Raw genomic sequence first — 18,637 nt, 5'->3', positions numbered from 1 at the left:
ATGAAGAGTCAAGGCTCATAAAGATACGACAGCTGGATAAAGCCAGATGCAGCACCTGTGGTGGCATTTCTGTAAAGAGGGTTGCCAGCAGTGTCTCCCATTCCTATTCACACATGCTGGTTCCAGGTCTATGCCTTAGGAGGCCTGGCAGCACCTGCTTTTATACATTTGAAGTCAGCTGCCGTGTAAAACAGTCTAGAAAGCCTTTGTAAAGAGAGATCATGTGGACAGGGAAGGGCACTTAGAGACTAAGGAGGAAGGGGCAGGGCTCACCCATCAGCTGAGGTGCCAGACATGCAGGTGACGCTATCATGGATACGCTATCCTCAGTCATAATACCCCGGTGACCCCACATGGAGCTGCGATAAATGTCAAGTTCTTTCCAAATGACAGAATCACAAGCAAATAAATATACATTTCTGTTTTGAGCCACTAAGTTTTGGAAAGGTTTGTTATGTAGCAAAAGGTGAGTTGAAAAACACCTTCCCTAACTTGGTATTATGATTTTAAATCAGTGCTCAAATCCATAAGGACCGAACAACGTTCATCAATGATACTGGCTACATGCAGAAGAGAAAAGATGCTGAGAAAGAAGACTGCTGAATTAGGATGCTATGTGTTTTTTAAAGCTTAAGCAAGTGAGTTATCCTCTCTGGGCCTCTGTTTCTTATCTGTTTAACACCAATAATAGCATCTCATCTATCTACCTCATGACATTGTTATAAAGATCAAGAGAGACAAGATGTTCAAGCAATTCATACAGGGACATAAAGATATAGGGTGTGGTTACTCTGTGTCATCACTGCATAAGGCTCCCTTAAGCACATCACTGGGGATCCCAAGGAAGAATGACCCAGAGGCACTTGCCATTCTCTAGACCCACGAGAAACCATAATGAACGACTGCTTTAACATACTAAGTTTTGGGGTGATCCACAGGAATAAATATCCAGAAAGTTGTCTTATAACTTTTATAGTTATCAGTTCTCTTGAGCAAGATGGAAAAATTAAGACTTCCTTTGAGCTTAAATCAACTAAATCTCTTTGTAGACACCTGTTTGCTTTTATGTTTTATAGACTTGTAATAATAATAAAAGAGTTAACATTTACTGAGGGTTTACCATGGTATAAGCGCTTTACATGAATTAGCCTATTTAATTCTTGAAACAGCCCTATAAAGTAGGAATTATTATTAGCCCCAATTTACCAGTATGGAAGCAGATTAACCCTCCTTTGCCCATGGCTCAGTATACCAGTATAAAGTTCTCTCAACCACTACCATTTAACCAATAAAGTCAACATTAAAGCTATAAATGAAACAAATACCTAATGTAACTTTTCTAGAGATAGTCTGTATGTAAAACATAATGGAAAAGATAAAAATATCTCAAAACACACTGAAGCATTAAAATCATTCATCACTTTAGAAAAATAAAGCCTTCTTCACTTGATCTAAACTCCACAGCAAAGTATGTATTTGGATATTCATATTCTAGCTCTGTATCAGTATTTTCCCTCCTGAGACAAAAAGTTAAGAACATGAGCTGACCAAACTAATAGCCTACGCTTACCAATTTCCTGCCGAGTGCTGCACACTCCGACTCCATACTCCTCTAGGACTTTGGCAGCTGCCTCCTGACATGGTCCAGAGTTCCTCGCAAATCCGAGATAGTTGTAAGAACCCATGTTTATAACATCTTTAATTACATTCCCTGTGTACCTGTATTTTAACAGCATAAAAGTTCATGAAACTCAGGAGCAAGTCAAACACTTACATGTGATAATAAACTTATTGATAATACAAAAGGAAGCACCATCTGCAGGAATTAAGAGAGAATATGGTCTCCATGGAAAGCAGCTCAGCTCACCTACCAATTAGGAAGGTGGACATTAAAACAAAATATCAGTTTTCACTTATCAATAGGGATGTTTAAAAACTCACTACATCATGGGAATTCCCTGGTGGTCGTGATTAGGACTTGACGCTTTCACTGTTGCAGCCTGGGTTCAATTCCTGGCCAGGAAACTCTAAGAGCCCACAAGCCATGCAGCATGACTCCGAAAAAATTTTTAACTAAAAAAAAAAAGAAAAAACTGACCATATTCAGTGTTGGCCAGGACACTTTCGTAAGCTGTAAATAAGAGTATCTTTTCCTTTTGGAGGGCAGTTTGGCAGTACTTACGTATCAAAAGATACACTGGTTTTTGAAATGTTCGTTTTTGAACGAACCTTTTGGCCAACTCAATACATATTTTTGACTGAGCAATTCCTACACACATATAAAAGGATATACGCTTAAGGATCCTTCAAGTCACTACACAATTCATCCCATGTCCCTTTCTCGGGTACATGGATCAGTGACATTCCACACGGTGGAAGCACAGTCAGCCCTGGGCCCCAGAATAAGGACATCACAGTTCAAAGGCTTTACCGGTCTAAGATGGTCATGAAGTATAGACAAAGAATAAACTGCTGCTGTCTTAACTCAGAGATCTGGGGTTTTTAAGATAGGATGAGGCGGCCCAATGTGTTCTACATTATATGTATCTATATTGTAGACTGCTAAGTAGCCACTACAAATAATGAGCTTGCTGTGAATAGGCACAAGAAAGATGTTACTGATATGTTAGCAAGCAAAAGAGCAAGATGTAAAATACTTTCTATATTAAGATCCCATTCCTGTAAATCAAAATACTGTGTGCTGCTGCTGCTGCTAAGTCACTTCAGTTGTGTCCGACTCTGCGCGACCCCATGGACAGCAGCCCACCAGGCTCCCCTGTCCCTGGGATTCTCCAAGCAAGAACACTGGAGTGGGTTGCCATTTCCTTCTCCAATGCATGAAAGTGAAAAGTGAAAGTGAAGTCGCTCAGCCGTGTCCAACTCTTCGTGACCCCATGGACTGCAGCCTCCCAAGCTCCTCCGTCCATGGGATTTTCCAGGCAAGAGTACTGGAGTGGGTTGCCATTGCCTTCTCCTGTAACTGCATAGTGACAAACCAATTCAACTTATTGCTTTGGGGGAAAAACACCATTTAATGAGACATGAAGACAAAGCACAAACCCGACTGAGGGGACACACACTGTGGACCACAGTACTGCTATGACCAAGTAATACACTACATACATATGCCACAGAAAATATCTGGAGGAATAACAGACAATCAGCTGATAACAAGCCTCACCTCTAGGAAGTGAGCATTTGTGGGGAGGTGGATTTGCAAAAGGACAGTGGTTAGTTCTCATAGGGGACCTTCACTTTATTTGTATTATCTTAAAAAAAAAAATGACCATACAACCATGAAATGCTTGTACAATATAAACAAAATTTTATGAGTATATAAAATTTTCTAATCTGTGTTCTGTGACAGCCTAGAGGGCTGGCATGGGTGGGAGATGGAGGGAGGTTCAAATGGGAGAGGACATATATATACCTATGGCTGATTCATGTTGATGTATGGCAGAAACTAATTATCCTCCAATTAAAAAAAATTAGTTTTCTAAACAGTTCAATCCACTGAAGTAAAAACACTCCTTGAATCATCTGAGAAATCAAAATAACCATAAATAAATTCAGACACTTGACTCTACTAAACGGCCCAACAAAAAGGACAATTTTTCTTTGTGTGTGTTTTTTTCAGTAAGTCAAATCTTTTTTCAGTTATAATCCAACAGTGGCAGATGTCATAGAGAGATGCATTTAAAAAAAATCTTCAAAACAATGAACAACAAGCGAGACAGTTAATCATGTTGTATTGTACTCTCAATATTTCTACTCCTGCTTTGACAGAATACTCTAACTGCAATAGAAAATCTTCTGAGGTGAAGAAATCCTCTGAAATAATTCCCCAAGCAAGACTCACTTGAAGGACCAGTTGTAGTCGTGAGACTGTCTCTCCATGATGTCCACCCTGGCTCCAGGCACACTGCAGATGGGCCGGTTCCAGTTGTCTCGGATCCGCATGTAGAGATTCCTCGTGTAAAAGTTCTCGAAATCCTGGTACAAGGACACAAAGTCCTGCCAACGAATGGGGAGACACCATATGTTTAACTGAGTTTCTCTGCACAACTTCTCTTTTCATATTACAAGAGCACTTTAGAAGGAGAGGTCAGTTATTCAGAATTAATGGATAAGGAAAACATTTGGGAAGGCTTCCATTCTTCCTATTGTTTTAAAACAACTCAACCAGATAAAAATCACTTAGCTTTGACCGATGAGCTCTAAGAAAATGGTTGCAAGTAACTACATGACTGCATGAAAGTAGGGTCAAAGCATTTAACTTCGTAAAGCAGGCCTCATAAAAATAAAACTTGGTTGTACAATTCTGTCAATAAATGGTTTTCTTTCCTAATAACCTTAAAAACACTGCTCTCTGCTCCACCTCTGCCCCGATAATGTACTAGGAGAAATGCCATAAAATCCTATAATTCCAGTTTCAACCAAGAAAAATAATTCCAAAATTAAGATTCCATTCTTTGCATATTTTTAAGGATCAAAAGGAAATTAATCCAAAGAAGAATTATAAATAAGAAAAACTAAAAGGTAGGTTATGGAAAGACACCTATCTTAGGTTTCTTTCCTTGGATGGGAGTCTTTAAAAAAATCTCAAAATGAATTTCCATGATCAAGACTTTAGACTTTAAAGATCTCCCTTACAAGTTATGCTACAATCTAAGTCTGTAAAAAATACAGTCACAGTGGAGCTTTAATTAAGGCATAATGTTCTCAGAACAGAGTGACCAGACCAGAGTGACCAGACCACATGAGGTCTACTTGAAGGTAACCGGTAAACAAAACAGAAGCAAATTGTACCAGAGTTTTACAACAGTCAGCAAGCTACTGAGCTTCTAGCCCTCAGATCTGGGCTTGGTGCCAACCCAAATTAATCTTTTAAATAAGCTAATCAAAAATATTAAAAGTTTAAGCCTTATTCTGTAAAAGATTTTCACTGCTAAAGAAGGCTCTACATAAAACTTTAAAATTAACAACCTTCTAGGACATTGGACTCTAAAGTGCCTACTAAATAAGCCTCACAGTAGATAAAAATCTCCTTAAATAAAGCTAAAGCAGTCACAAAGTTCTCAGGAATCTGTGGTACACCTGATACCATCTTTCCTGCAATTGGTTCTAACATTTACATTTCCTTAAGAGAAAACATCCACAAATGCTCTGTCACAACTGGAAACTTACTACTCAAATATTCGGTGGACCAGAAAGTTTCCTGTTTTTTGTGTGCTGTGTGCTTAGTTGGTCAGTTGTGTCCGACTCTTTGCGACCTTGTGGACTACAGCCCACTAGGCTCCTCTGTCCTTGGGGATTCTCCAGGCAACAATTGGAGTGGGTTGCCACACCCTTTTCCAGGGGATCTCCCCAACACAGGGATCGAACCCAGGTCTCCCGCATTGCAGGTGGATTCTTTACCGTCTGAGCCACCATGAAGCCCAAGAATACTGGAGTGGCTGCTGTGCTGTGCTTAGCCACTCAGTTGTGTCCGACTCTTTGTGACTCCCTGGATGTAGCCCACCAGGCTTTTCTGTCCATGGGGATTCTCCAGGCAAGAATAATGGAGTGGGTAGCCTTTCCCTTCTCCAGGGGATCTTCCCAACCCAGGGATTGAACCCAGGTCTCCCACACTACAGACAGATTCTTTACCATCTGAGCCACCAAACTTTCTGACCCAGGAATCAAACCAAGGTCTCTTGCATTGCAGGCAGATTCTTAAAAATAAAAAAAAATTTTCATTTTCACCAAGAACTTTACTGAACATATTCACCATTTTGTTCCACTACCTTCTGCTATTTTTCAGGCAACTTCGTAATTCCACCTTCCCTAAACTATCATTTTGAGCAAAGAACTGTTCCAAGTGCCTTTTACAGTCTTCCAGGGAGTTGAAATTTTTCCTACTAAGAGAATTTTGTAAAGTTCAAAATAAATGGCAATCCAAAGGCGCGATGTCTGGTGAATACGGTAGATGAATCAGAACTTCCCAGCCAAGCTGTAACAGTTTTTGCCTGGTCATTAGAGAAACATGCAGTCTTGCAGTATCCTGATGGAAGATTGTACATTTTCTGTTGACTAATTCCAGATGCTTTTTGTCAAGTGCTTTCAGTTGCTCTAAGAGGAAGCAGTACTTCCTGGAATTAACTGCATGAAGACCAACGAAGCCTCTGGTGTTCATTTCCCTTGCCCCAGGAAGGGAACATTATTCCAACATTATTGTACAGTATCCACTTTTCATTGCCCATCACAGCTTGTTATAAAAATGAAACTTTCCATTATATTTCAGTAGAGAATCACACGTGGAAATACGGTCAAGAAGGTTTTTATTTACTTATGTGGAATCCAAACACCAAAGTGACTAACATAACCAAGCAGGTGTAAGCTTTATCTGGATATTTTGAATATGTTAGCTATCTCCTGTGTAATATAATGTTGGTTGTTCTCAATTAATATCTCAATTTGACACATTAGTTAATCAACTTCAACTGGTCTCCCCGATGGTAAAGCATCATCCCGCGAAAAATCTTCAGCATGAAACTTCACAAACCACTTTTGACAGATAAGTCACGGTACCTTCTCCAGACACCATACAAGTATTTTTTTGTGTGTTTCAGCCGCTTCTGGAGAACCCCAGGGACGGGGGAGCCTGGTGGGCTGCTGTCTCTGGGGTTGCACAGAGTTGGACATGACTGAAGCGACTTAATAGCAGCAGCAGCAGTTGCTGCATTGTTACCTTTCTTGGAATAATAAAACATAGAATCTGCCTGCAATGCAAGAGACCTGGGTTTGATCCCTGTGTTGGGAAGATCCCTTTGAGAAGGGAATAGCTACCTACTCCACTATTCTTGCCTGGAAAATTCCATGGACAGAGAGGAGCCTGGTGGGCTACAGTCTAAGGGTTGCAAGTCAGACACAATTGAACAACTAACACTTCCACTTTCTTTTTTCAATATAGAGAAAATGTTTTTCTTTTCTCCTCCATCTTCAATATTTAAACAGCTACACAAAAATTCAACAATTTTGATAATTTTATTAGAATGCACACTGATATAACACCTGTCACAATACAATCTAACAAAATTTTTGAATGAAGTTAAAGACAACTAAGTACTACTAGAGCCAGGAAAAACCAAACCTTTTCTCCAGCCCAATAAATAAGAGCAACGTTAGGGGCAGAGGAGTAAAAGCTAAGCTTGTACTTCATCGGCAGTGTGAGACAGGCTATGATAAGCGATGGCTGTAAAGCTGCTGCTGCTGCTGCTGCTGTCGCTTCAGTCATGTCCGACCCTGTGCGACCCCACAGACGGCAGCCCACCAGGCTCCTCGCTTGGGATTCCAAGCAAGAACACTGGAGTGGGTTGCCATTTCCTTCTCCAATGCATGAAAGTGAAAAATAAAAGTGAAGTCACTCAGTTGTGTCCGACTTGTAGCGACCCCAAGAACTGCAGCCTACCAGGTTCCTCCATCCATGGGATTTTCCAGGCAAGAGTACTGGAGTGGGGTGCCATGGCCTTCTCTAGCTGCAAAGCTAGCCATTTCCCAAATATCTCAAGACAAAACTCCAGGGAATTCCCTGGTGGTCCAGGAGTTAAAACTCAAGAGTTTCACTGCTGTTGGGCCTGGGTTCAGTCTTTGGTTGGGGAACTAAGGTTCCATAAGCTGCACAATGCGGCTAAAAAATAAATAAATAAAATTCCAGCATCTACTGTGTAAAAGGACTTTGGCCCCCATGACAAAGAAACTTTCTCTGAAAAGCTGAATAATGGGGCCATGTGGGGGTACATACATCCATATAGAAAAATGGCTGAACAAGCCTGTGCTTATTCTGCATTCAAACCAGTCTTTCAGCCACAGGAGGTAAGCGACACAGACAAGAATCCCTGAGGGAATGTTTTACTTGAACTGCAGAGGTCAAAAGCCAGGGGCCCACTTTCTGACAGCTAGTTTACTTCTCTCATGTAAAAATAGGTAAAATAGGTACTAATTATAGTGCAGGGAAGCAATTTTTTAAGAAGAATTAACAATTTTTATCACAACCTAAGGTGAACTTACCAACCATATTATATACAGCCGTATTATACACCTTTACACATCTGTACTATGTCCAGATATATGCCCTTCCTTCTTTATCTTATTAGACTGAATCACATTGAAATCATCATTTTAGCAGTTCAAAAATGGTCAGATATTGGTATTTTCATGTGATTTGATGTATATTTATCATTTAAAACGCAACGAAAACAGGAAAACAAATTCACAAACTTAGGACAAAATACCTTAAACACAGTCCAAAGGCGCTATTCATACAGGAAGACTGACACTCGCTTACTGTAAAAGAGCTTCTGTTCATTAAAAGACACACATAGAAAACCTATGGCTGATTCGCGTTGATGTTTGGTAGACACCAACACAATACTGTAAAGCAGTTATTCTTCCATCAAAAACAAATAAGTTTTTTAAAAAAGATATACAGAGTGGCAAGAAAAGTCACAAAATGGGCTTAGACAGTTGTAAAATGTCTTCTAGAAGACATAAAAATTTCCTATAAACTGCTAAGAAAAAAACAAAACAAAAGAGAAACCCAACAGATAAACAGGCCAAAGATTTTAATTGGCACTTCACAAAATAGAAACATCAAATGATCATTAAACATAATGCAAAGGTGTTTAGCTTAATTGGGCAATTGAGAAATGCAAATTAAAACTACAATGAGGTACTAGACATAAATACACCAGGACTGGCAAAAAAAGTTAATTCTGACAATAGTAATTGTTGGTTAGGATGTGGAACAATGAGAACTTTCAAACACAGCTGGTAAGTATAAAAAATAGTACAATCACTCTGAAAAACAGTCTGTCACTATCTAGTAAAGTTGAAGGCATGCATATTCTATAACCCATGTACTCTAAGACTTGAGAAATTCACAGATACATGTTCAGGAAACATATATCAGAAAGCTGACAGCACCTTTATGAGTCATGACAAAAACTGGAAAAAAAAAAGCCTCAATGTCCACTGATACTAGAGTAGATAAATTTTAGCAGTTATACTCCTACACTGGGATTCTATACAGCAATGAGAACAAATGAAGCAGAAGTACACCATAAAACAGCTGAATCCTATGCTGAATACAAAAACTAAGGCACAAAAATATATACAATGCAAATCCATTTATAGAATGTTCAAAACTGGACTTAACTAAGTTTTATTGCTTATAGATACACATGCAGATGATAAAACCATAAAGAAAAGTCAGGACAATCGCTAGCCTAGGGGAGAGGGAAAAGGCAGGACTGAAAAGTGACACGTGGGGGTGTGGTTTCTGAGGTGACAGCAATGTGTTACCTCTAAGGTGGTAGTTTCATCACTGCTCACGTGTATAAGCACTCATGACAACCACATCCATGTTTTTATTAACCTTTCAAGACGTGTGTTGTACATATGTACATATTGGTTATATATAACCAATGAACAGGTTAAAAAGTAAGTGAAGTGAAAGTGAAGCGGCTCAGTCCTGTCTGACTCTTTGCGACCCGTGGACTGTAGCCCACCAAGCTCCTCCATCCATGGGATTCTCCAGGCAAGAATACTGGAGTGGGTTGCCATTTCCTTCTCCAGGGGAATCTTCCCGACCCAGGGATCGAACCCAGTCTCCCACATTGCAGGCACACACTTTAAACTGTGCACCACCAGGGAAGCCTGTAAATACAAGAATCCAAGTACTAACATCAAAGATTTCAAGGGAGGAAAGGAAGCCAGGTTGAAAGAAGAAGAAGGAGGCGGGAGAGCGGGGGCGAAAGGGGTGGCCTTACAGACGTCTCCTGCCACCTACAGATACCCAGGCATTATGGGACTTTTCCCTGGGCCTCCAAAGAAGGGAAGACTGGAACTCGGCCCTACCAAAAATCAGACCAACCAGAACCAGAATTCAAGTTCTCTGCCAAGAGAAGGTGATCAGTCTCCAATCCTCAGCTCAGGCCGAGGGCCCTTCAACCAGATTCCTACGTCCAGGACGCAGGAAAGTAAAGGAAAAAGTAAAGGAAAGACCATTTTCCAATAAATCTCAAACAGAAGTTTTACATGACAGAGTCTGTTGAACTGCCTAGCTCAAAAGTGTGTAATCCAATTTGCTTTAACATCTGAGCACAAGAAAACCCACTGTGTCTGCTGGCACTAAGGCACGTAGCTATTTGGGAAACATCAGGGTGCTTCCAAACCTTCGGCCACTGAAACTGAAGGCCACACACCAGAAACCTTTTCTTTAAAAATGCTCTAGAGTTCCAGAAAAACATCTATTTCTGCTTTATTGACTATGCCAAAGACTTTGACTATGTGGATCACAACAAACTGGAAAATTCTGAAAGAGATGGGAATACCACATCACCTGACCTGCCTCTTAAGAAACCTATATGCAGGTCAGGAAGCAACAGTTAGAACTGGACATGGAACAACAGACTGGTTCCAAATAGGAAAAGGAGTAGGTCAAGGCTGTATATTGTCACCCTACTTATTCACTTATATGCAGAGTACATCATGAGAAATGCTGGGCTGGAAGAAGCACAAGCTGGAATCAAGATTGCCGGGAGATATATCAATAACCTCAGATATGCAGATGACACCACCCTTATGGCAGAAAATGAAGAGGACCTAAAAAGCCTCTTGATGAAGGTGAAAGAGGAGAGTAAAAAAGTTGGCTTAAAGCTCAACATTGAGAAAACGAAGATCATGGCATCTGGTCCCATCACTTCATGGGAAATAGATGGGGAAACAGTGTCAGACTTTAGTTTTGGGGACTCCAAAATCACTACAGATGGTGATTGCAGCCATGAAATTAAAAGATGCTCACTCCTTGGAAGGAAAGTTATGACCAACCTAGACAGCATATTCAAAAGCAGGGACATTGCTTTGCCAACAAAGGTCCGTCTAGTCAAGGCTACGGTTTTTCCAGTGGTCATGTATGGATGTGAGAGTTGGACTCTGAATAAAGCTAAGCACCGAAGAATTGATGGCTTTTGAACTGTGATGTTGGAGAAGACTCTTGAGAGTCCCTTAGACTGCAAGGAGATCCAACCAGTCCGTTCTAAAGGAGATCAGTCCTGGGTGTTCACTGGAAGGACTGATACTAAAGCTGAAACTCCAGTACTTTGGCCACCTCATGGAAAGAGCTGACTCACTGGAAAAGACCCTGATGCTGGGAGGGATTGGGGGCTGGAGGAGAAGGGGACGACAGAGGATGAGATGGCTGGATGGCATCACCAACTCGATGGACATGAGTTTGGGTAAACTCTGGGAGTTGGTGATGCACAGGGAGGCCTGGCGTGCTGCAATTCATGGGGTCACAAAGAATCGGACACAACTGAGCAGCTGAACTGAACTGAACGGTGTTTACAGGTTACTACAGTACTGTTGAGACATTTCATGGTGATAAACAGGATGACTGACTGACTGACTGACTGACTGTGTGTGTGCTCAGTCATGTCTGACTCTTTGAGACTCCATGGACTACCCCGCCAGGCCCCCTGTCCACAGATTATCCAGACAAGAACACCGGAGTGAGTTTGCTATTTCCTTCTCCAGGGGATCTACCCAGCCTAGGGATTGAATCCCTGCAGGTCCTGCATTAGCAAGTGGGTTCTTTACCACTGAGCCACCTAGGAAGCATGATAAAGAGGATACCGCATATCAAAGACAGGCTAATGATAAAAAGTCTTTAATGGTCTAAATTTTTATTTTGGCAACACCTTTTCTAGAGAAGGAAATAACCTCATAAGGTATGTCCAGATATAGCTGAAACATGACAAGATTGTTCCAATACTTAAATTAAGAGATTCTGAAAATCCTATGTAATTCCCACCTGAAGAAGTAACGAAAATGAAAAGCAATCCAAAAAAGAAGGAATATATGCATATGCATAGTTGGCTCACTTTGCTGAACAGCAGACACTAACACAACATCGTAAAAAGGAACTAAACTCCAATAAAAATTAATTTAAAAAAAAGCATTATGTGGCTAGGGGTATTATAAACTAACAATGTCATCTCTAACTCCACTGAATGAAGACAATCAGGTGAAATAACCTGAGAAAAGTTATTAAGCTGGTGACTTAAAAATCTCTGAATTGTGGTCAAGAGCTTTCCCTATTATTCATGTAAGTCATCTTACTTACTGTGTGTTCTTCCATGCTTTTAATGTTATAGGAGGTCACTTCCTTGCTGTTTCTGTAACATCAGTGAAGGCATAAAACGAGATCTCAAGATTAGAGACATTTATTTTCTCTAAATCTAAAAGTGGGTCATCTGTGTGTCTGCATCTGAATATGTATTCACACACACACAAACACACATAGGACTGTGAATACATCAATTCAAAGCCCAGAACTTTTCACTGTAATTATTACCACCACTCACACCTTAGCACTCACCTCTTAAACACTTAACTGAATGTGTAATATGATACATTAACATGTGCCAAGCAGTCTTTCAGGCATCGATTATACAGTGAACAAAAAGAAAGTAATACTCTTTGCCCTTGTGGAATTTATGCTTTAGTGGAAGAAACAGATACGAAAAAAGACACATGTATAAAATATAAAGTATGTCAGTAGTAAAAAGTGCTCATGAAAACAAGAATGAAACAGAAGCAGGATGTGAAATGCTGGCGTCATGCTGAAACTTAGCTAGGGTGGCCAGGGTACAATAAGGAAGAGAAAGCAAGGAAACCATTCACAAGACTACCTGGGGCAGAGCTTTCCTGGCAGGTGAACAGCAAGTGCAATGGCATCGAAGCAAGAGTATACTTACTTAGAGCCTTGACGGAAATGCAAAGAGACCAGTGTGCCTGGAGCAGAGGGGTGAGAGGCTAAGTAAGCAATAAATTATGCCTAGGTGATAAATTAACATTGATAAAAAAGGGGTGAAGTCTGAATTTCCTAATGGACCACAAAAGGCATATGCCAAAAAGAAGAACAGAGGATTAACTCCAAAGCCTAAGCAACTGGAAGAAGAGAACTGTTATTCAGGGAGATGGGGAAGCCTGCTGGCTGATTAGAGAAGGGTATGTCCGCTCAGTTTTAGACACGCGGAGTTTGCGGGGCCTATGTGGAGATGCAAGTGGGCAGCTACCTACACAGTGTAAAGCCCAGTGAGGGAGACAGTGCTGGAGACATGTATTTAGACATTCTCGTCGTACAGAAAACCAAAACAGTGGATGAAATCACCAAGGGAGTGAGTGCAGATGAGAAGAGAAGAGGACTAAGCATGAAGCCTGCGCCACAACCTACACCAACATTGAGAAGCTGGGCAAATGACCAGGATGCAGGAGGAGAGGATGAGAGAAAACAGCCAGAAAGACAGGAGAAACAGGCCATCAGGTCCAGGAAACCAAGCGAGCAGAATGCTTCAGAAGGAGCGAGTGATCAGCTGGGTCAAATGCAATCAGGTCCAGGAAACCAAGCGAGCAGAATGCTTCAGAAGGAGCGAGTGATCAGCTGGGTCAAACGCTGCTGAGAGGCCAAACAGGACGCAGACTGAGAAAAGACTATCAGATTCTGCAATACAGGAACTGTTTCAGTTGAAGTGGTAGGGGCAAAATCTGGACTGGAGAGGATTCAGTGGACAGCAGAAAGAAAGACATTGCTCCATCAAAGAACTCTGCTTTAAAAGAAGAAAGGAGGCATAAATGAGGAGAAAGGATCGAGAGAAGGTTTTTTCCTGAGATGGGAGAAATAACCGTCTATGCTACTTGCAATGATGTGATACAGGACAAACTAAGGCGAAGCTGACTCGGGAATCCCAGAGGCCAGCACTGACTGCACAGTCATCAGGAGCAGAGGACTAGCCTGCGCTATCCACGACCAGCTCTACTGGACAGCCTGGACAGCCACACACAGGTAGAGAAGACCGTTTTTTTTACATTTTCAGTCATCTACTACCAAAGATGTCATGGCATTTTCCAAATGTTTTAATGAGAACCAACAAAACCAAAATATAGTTTGAAATCTAAGGAAACCTCAACATGGTTTCTTACACTGGGATCTAAGAGCTGTTGAGAGGGCTTACAGGTAGTCTCTGGAACCTATGAATTTTATTAATGTTTTTAAACTTTATCGTAATAAGCATTTTGAAATCGGTTTGCTGGTTTGACACCACAACAGTACTCAATTTAAACTTAGACTGACTGAGGATAGGGGATAGGACACTTGGTTTTTAAACTTCCACATTCTGAGTTAATAGTAAAAAACAGTTCCAAACTGCTGAATGCAAAGAACAGCTAAATAAAGAAACAGAGACCTCAAGATTCAAAAGTCAAAAAACTTCCTAAAAAAGCTACATTGTTGCTATAAACAAAAAAGCCTAACAGGTGACAGGGAAACTCTTGTAAACCTAGCAACATCACTAGTGCAAAAGGGGAAAGTTGTAACATTCAATAAAACTCTTTAAAAAGGTTTATTCTGGATTTAGATTCCCAGTGAGAAATCCCTAGAAGAAATAAAAACAGACGACTATTCTATACAATGAAATAAAGATTTAGCCAAAAAAAAGAAATGAATACACCATGGGGCTTCCCTGGTGGCTCAGACAGTAAAGAACCTAACTGTGATGCAGGAGACCCGGGTTCGATCCCTGGGTCGGGAAGATCCCCTGGAGAAGAGAATGACACCCCACTCCAGTACTCTTGCCTGGAGAACCCCATGGACAGAGAAGCTTGGCGGGCACAGTCCATGGGGTTGCAAAGAGTCAGACACAACGGAGCGACTAACACTTTCACTTTTTTTTCACTTTTTATACATGGATGAATTCCAAAAACATTCCAAGTGAAAGAAGCCAGACACAAAAAATTACACATTGTATCATCCCATTTATACGAAATATCTAGAGATGGAAAGTAGATTAGTGGCTCCTGACCGTGGGGTGAGGAAGGGAGATTGTTATTGGATATGGGTTCCTTTTTCAGAAAATGAAAACGCTCTAAGATTAGCTTATGGTGCTGGCTGTACCTTTTCCGTAAATAGTAATAAAAATCATTCAACTGTACGTTTTACACAGGTGCCCTTCATGGTATATAAATTATATCTCAATAAAGCTGTTAAAAAAAAAAAAAAGCAGGGGACTTTCTTGGAGGTTCGGTGGTAAAGTATCCACCTGCCAATGCAGGAGACACAGGTTTGATCCCTGATGAGGGAAGATCCCACATGCTGTGGGGCAACTGAGCCCGTGCTCTGGAACCTGAGCTGCAGCTACTGAGCCCGCATGTCGCAGCTGCTAAAGCCCTAAAGCCCGTGCTCCCCAACAAGAAAAGCCACACGAGAGGCTCGAGCATCGCAACTACAGAGCAGCTCTCGCGGTAATGAAGACCCAGCACAGACGAAATTAAATGAATAAATAAGCATTAGAAGAAAAAAAAGTGTTGGATAATGAACAAGGGCCTATTGTAGACCACACGGAACTCTGGCCCAATGTTATGTGGCAGCCTGGATGGGAGGGGAGTTTGGGGGAAAATGGATACAAGTATACGTATGGCTGAGTCCCTTCGCTGTCCACTTCAAACCGTCACGACATTGTTAACTGGCGATGTGCTGTGCTTAGTCGCTCAGCTGTGGCCGATTCTTTGCAGCCCGCCAGGCTCCTCTGTCCATGGGGATTCTCCAGACAAGAATGCTGGAGTGGGCTGCCACTTCTTTCTCCAGGTAACCTTCCTGATGCAGGGACTGAACCTGTGTCTCCAGCATTGCAGGCAGATTCTTTACCACTGAGCCAGCAGGGAAGCCCGTGTGGTAACTAACCACCATAATTTGCTCCTGACTTCTAGGTATTTCCTATTTAGATGTTGGAACATTTTTATTAACTCAAGCTTTTACTGTATCTATCACATACATGTTTCTGAACTACTAGCTTCATCTCACATAATAAAGAAATCAGACTGAAAAAAAAAACATTTTCATCCAAACCATCACCAGTAACAGAGAATCAAGCAGTAAAGAATTCCAACAATTTTATGCAAGTTATGTAAAACAGAACACACTTATGCAAAACTCACCTTTACTAGCAAGACTGTGTGGTTCATTTCTACCCAAAGCAACACAGAAAGAAAAACTAACATAAATAGTTTAAGCAGGCTCACTTTCGTAATGGAATGAGAGAAAAAATAAGGATGTGGTTACAAGCACCACTCACTCAGGGAAATAAGAAAGTAACAACGTTATATCTGCATTTTACGATCCTAAGCAAGCACTTTATCTCCCCTCTTTCGGGTGCAACAGTTTTAAAATGGCCTATCCCTCTCGCTACATCTAATCCAGCATAAGAAAACACACATGATCTACCATAAAGCCAAAGAAGCTTTCCTTCCCTTCTAAAAGCTGAACTGTTACAAGAAAATGGCAGAATTCAGGTTTAGCTGCTAACGCCAACTACTATGAAAATCCTACTGAAATGGATTTGAGTGACTGAGTACGGTCGTCCCGTGAACAAACTCTATAGGTAAATGTTCCCTCTGTTCTATATACTTCCTCCCATTACTTCCTTCAAGAATTATTTCCTGATTCACTCTGTGCTACTCAGCTTACTTTTCTGTTCTACGTCTGCATACAATCCAAGTACTATTTACCTGCACGGTGCTTTGCAAAGCCCCATGATTTTGAAGTGTTTGTGTTTCCTCAACAGAATCAGATTTAAGAAGAAAATCTACGTGTTCCAATCCTTCTACACAAAGCAAAGTACACACATAGGCAGTCCCAATGCTTCCAAACAGGCAATTTACCCTCTGGAGACGTGAAACAAGTTCCGAAGACAATGTCCTCCTTCACAAAGGAGTTCAGATGCATCCCACGGGCTCATCTGTTCTTCCACCACACTGTGAGCGCGCGCACCAGCTGTGCACACTCTCCAGTCACTCCCCTGCTCAAAACTGCCTCGGACCTCTCCCTGACTACCAAACATTCAAACACAGCTTCTCACACGTGCACTTCCTAGCTCTCCCAAACACCCCCCGAGCCTCTGCCTACACTTCTACCCCCTCAGCAGCAAATCTCTCTACACCACAATTGGCGCTCCCCCGACCCTAGCTGTACATGTCAATCATTAGGTTGCCATAGGGTACAGACACTACGAGAGGTCCCTGTGGATAAAGATTTTCTAGTCTGAATATTCAGTGAATAAAACTTTAGTTCCCATCAGTCACCACCAGCACCACCAATTCAGTCTAATAAGGAAGATATTGGTTTGTACATTAGTTATCGTGGTACTGTAACAAGACAGGAAGTAGATTGTAAGCTAATAACCGATACTGGGTAAACCAAACCTGAAGGGCGTGAAAAATCAGTACTGTGGATGCAACTTACCAGAAAGCCTATTTGGGATATACAGGGGTAGAGACGGGGGGAAAGAAGTGAATAAAAGAAATTTAATTTGTTCTAGTTTTAATGATGAAAATTAGTCTGGCATTCAGAGTTCTAGAGTTCAGAAAGCAGGGTTTTGCCTGCGTTAGCTAGGGCAACAAGGAAGGGCAGCTTGTGGCTTTGGGGCTGGGGAGGGGACAGCATGGTTGACTGAGAGAAGAGGGCCTGGCTCCTCAGCTCTCCCAGTTTCAGGATCCCCAAGGTTTCGCCTCCTAGGAGCCGAGGACGCCCTTTCCTTCCCCGTGTTTCCTGGTGCCTTACTCCCCTTCCCGCGTCTCGCCATCCACTCCCAGTATCGCTGCCCCCTCTCAGCGCTGGTCTCACTGCTGCCACACCTGCCTCGCTCCTCCTGTGCCCCACGGAAGTGAGAGGTTCGGTGGGCCACAAGCGCCCAACTTCTGAATCCCTTCTCTGATCAAGCACATGCCCTGGCCTGGAGGGCCACCCTCTCCATACTTCACACGTGAGAACACTCAAGTTTGCTTTTTGCAACATCGGACATTATTTCACCCTGATTCTATTTACTTATTTTTTCAATGGAAAAAGGAAAGAAAAAACATTTATTATGGGAAAAAGAAAATCTTTAATAATTTTAAATAATTAAATCGAAAAAATTTAAAAATGCCCATAACGAAAGTTTTGGTTTGGCAAAGAACATACTGTTGTTCCTCAGCACAAGACAACTTAGGCTTTGTTTGTTTGTATTTTATTGGAGTATAGTTGATTTACAACAATTTTTTAAAGAGTAGATAATACATGTATATTATACTTAACTACAGAGGCACAAAGGAGTATGCAGAGATAAGTGAAGTGAGGGGAAAGAGGGTCTCCTTCCCGAGACAATCATCACATCTCTGTTTACCTTGGCTAAAACAAGACTGCTCTCCATGGAAACAGAGGGGCTAAAACAAGACCGCTTGCCATGGAAACAGAGGGGCTCAGCCACACTCTGCTTCAGGGTTTGCGTTTTTGGGGGGTAGAGGCGACCTGTGAACAAGACAAGCGCGTACAACATGTCTATGACAAAACACAACATGCGTTCTGAAGAACATGGTCTTTCCTGAAGACTGGAGACACAACTTGGACACCATGTGGTGCTGTGAACAGAAAGGGCATGGCTTCTGGCTCTTCAAAGGCCCGCCCCCACAAGCCAGTTCTGACATCACTCATCTCGGGAAACATCACTTATCCTGTGAACTGCAGCTTTCCTGGCCATGAAGTAAGTATAGATGTTTCATTCTTTGA

General features: G+C 41.6%; 1 protein-coding gene across 1 annotated transcript in view; it reads right to left on the bottom strand.

Annotated features, from left to right (window-relative positions):
- The window catches only part of SPTLC2 (serine palmitoyltransferase long chain base subunit 2), a 102,828-nt gene that overhangs the window by 56,830 nt on the left and 27,361 nt on the right, over positions 1–18,637 (bottom strand). The window contains exons 3-4 of the mRNA XM_068963712.1: positions 3,860–4,014; positions 1,571–1,719 (exon numbers count right to left, since the gene is read on the bottom strand). Of these exons, the coding sequence (XP_068819813.1) occupies positions 1,571–1,719; positions 3,860–4,014 (304 nt within the window). The remainder of the gene's footprint in view (positions 1–1,570; positions 1,720–3,859; positions 4,015–18,637) is intronic.

This window comes from Capricornis sumatraensis, chromosome 2 (assembly GCF_032405125.1).
Source record: "Capricornis sumatraensis isolate serow.1 chromosome 2, serow.2, whole genome shotgun sequence".
NCBI classification, from domain to species: Eukaryota; Metazoa; Chordata; class Mammalia; order Artiodactyla; family Bovidae; genus Capricornis; species Capricornis sumatraensis.
The sequence above is the reverse complement of the archived record's forward strand: the minus strand, read 5'-3'. Positions and strand labels throughout refer to the sequence as shown.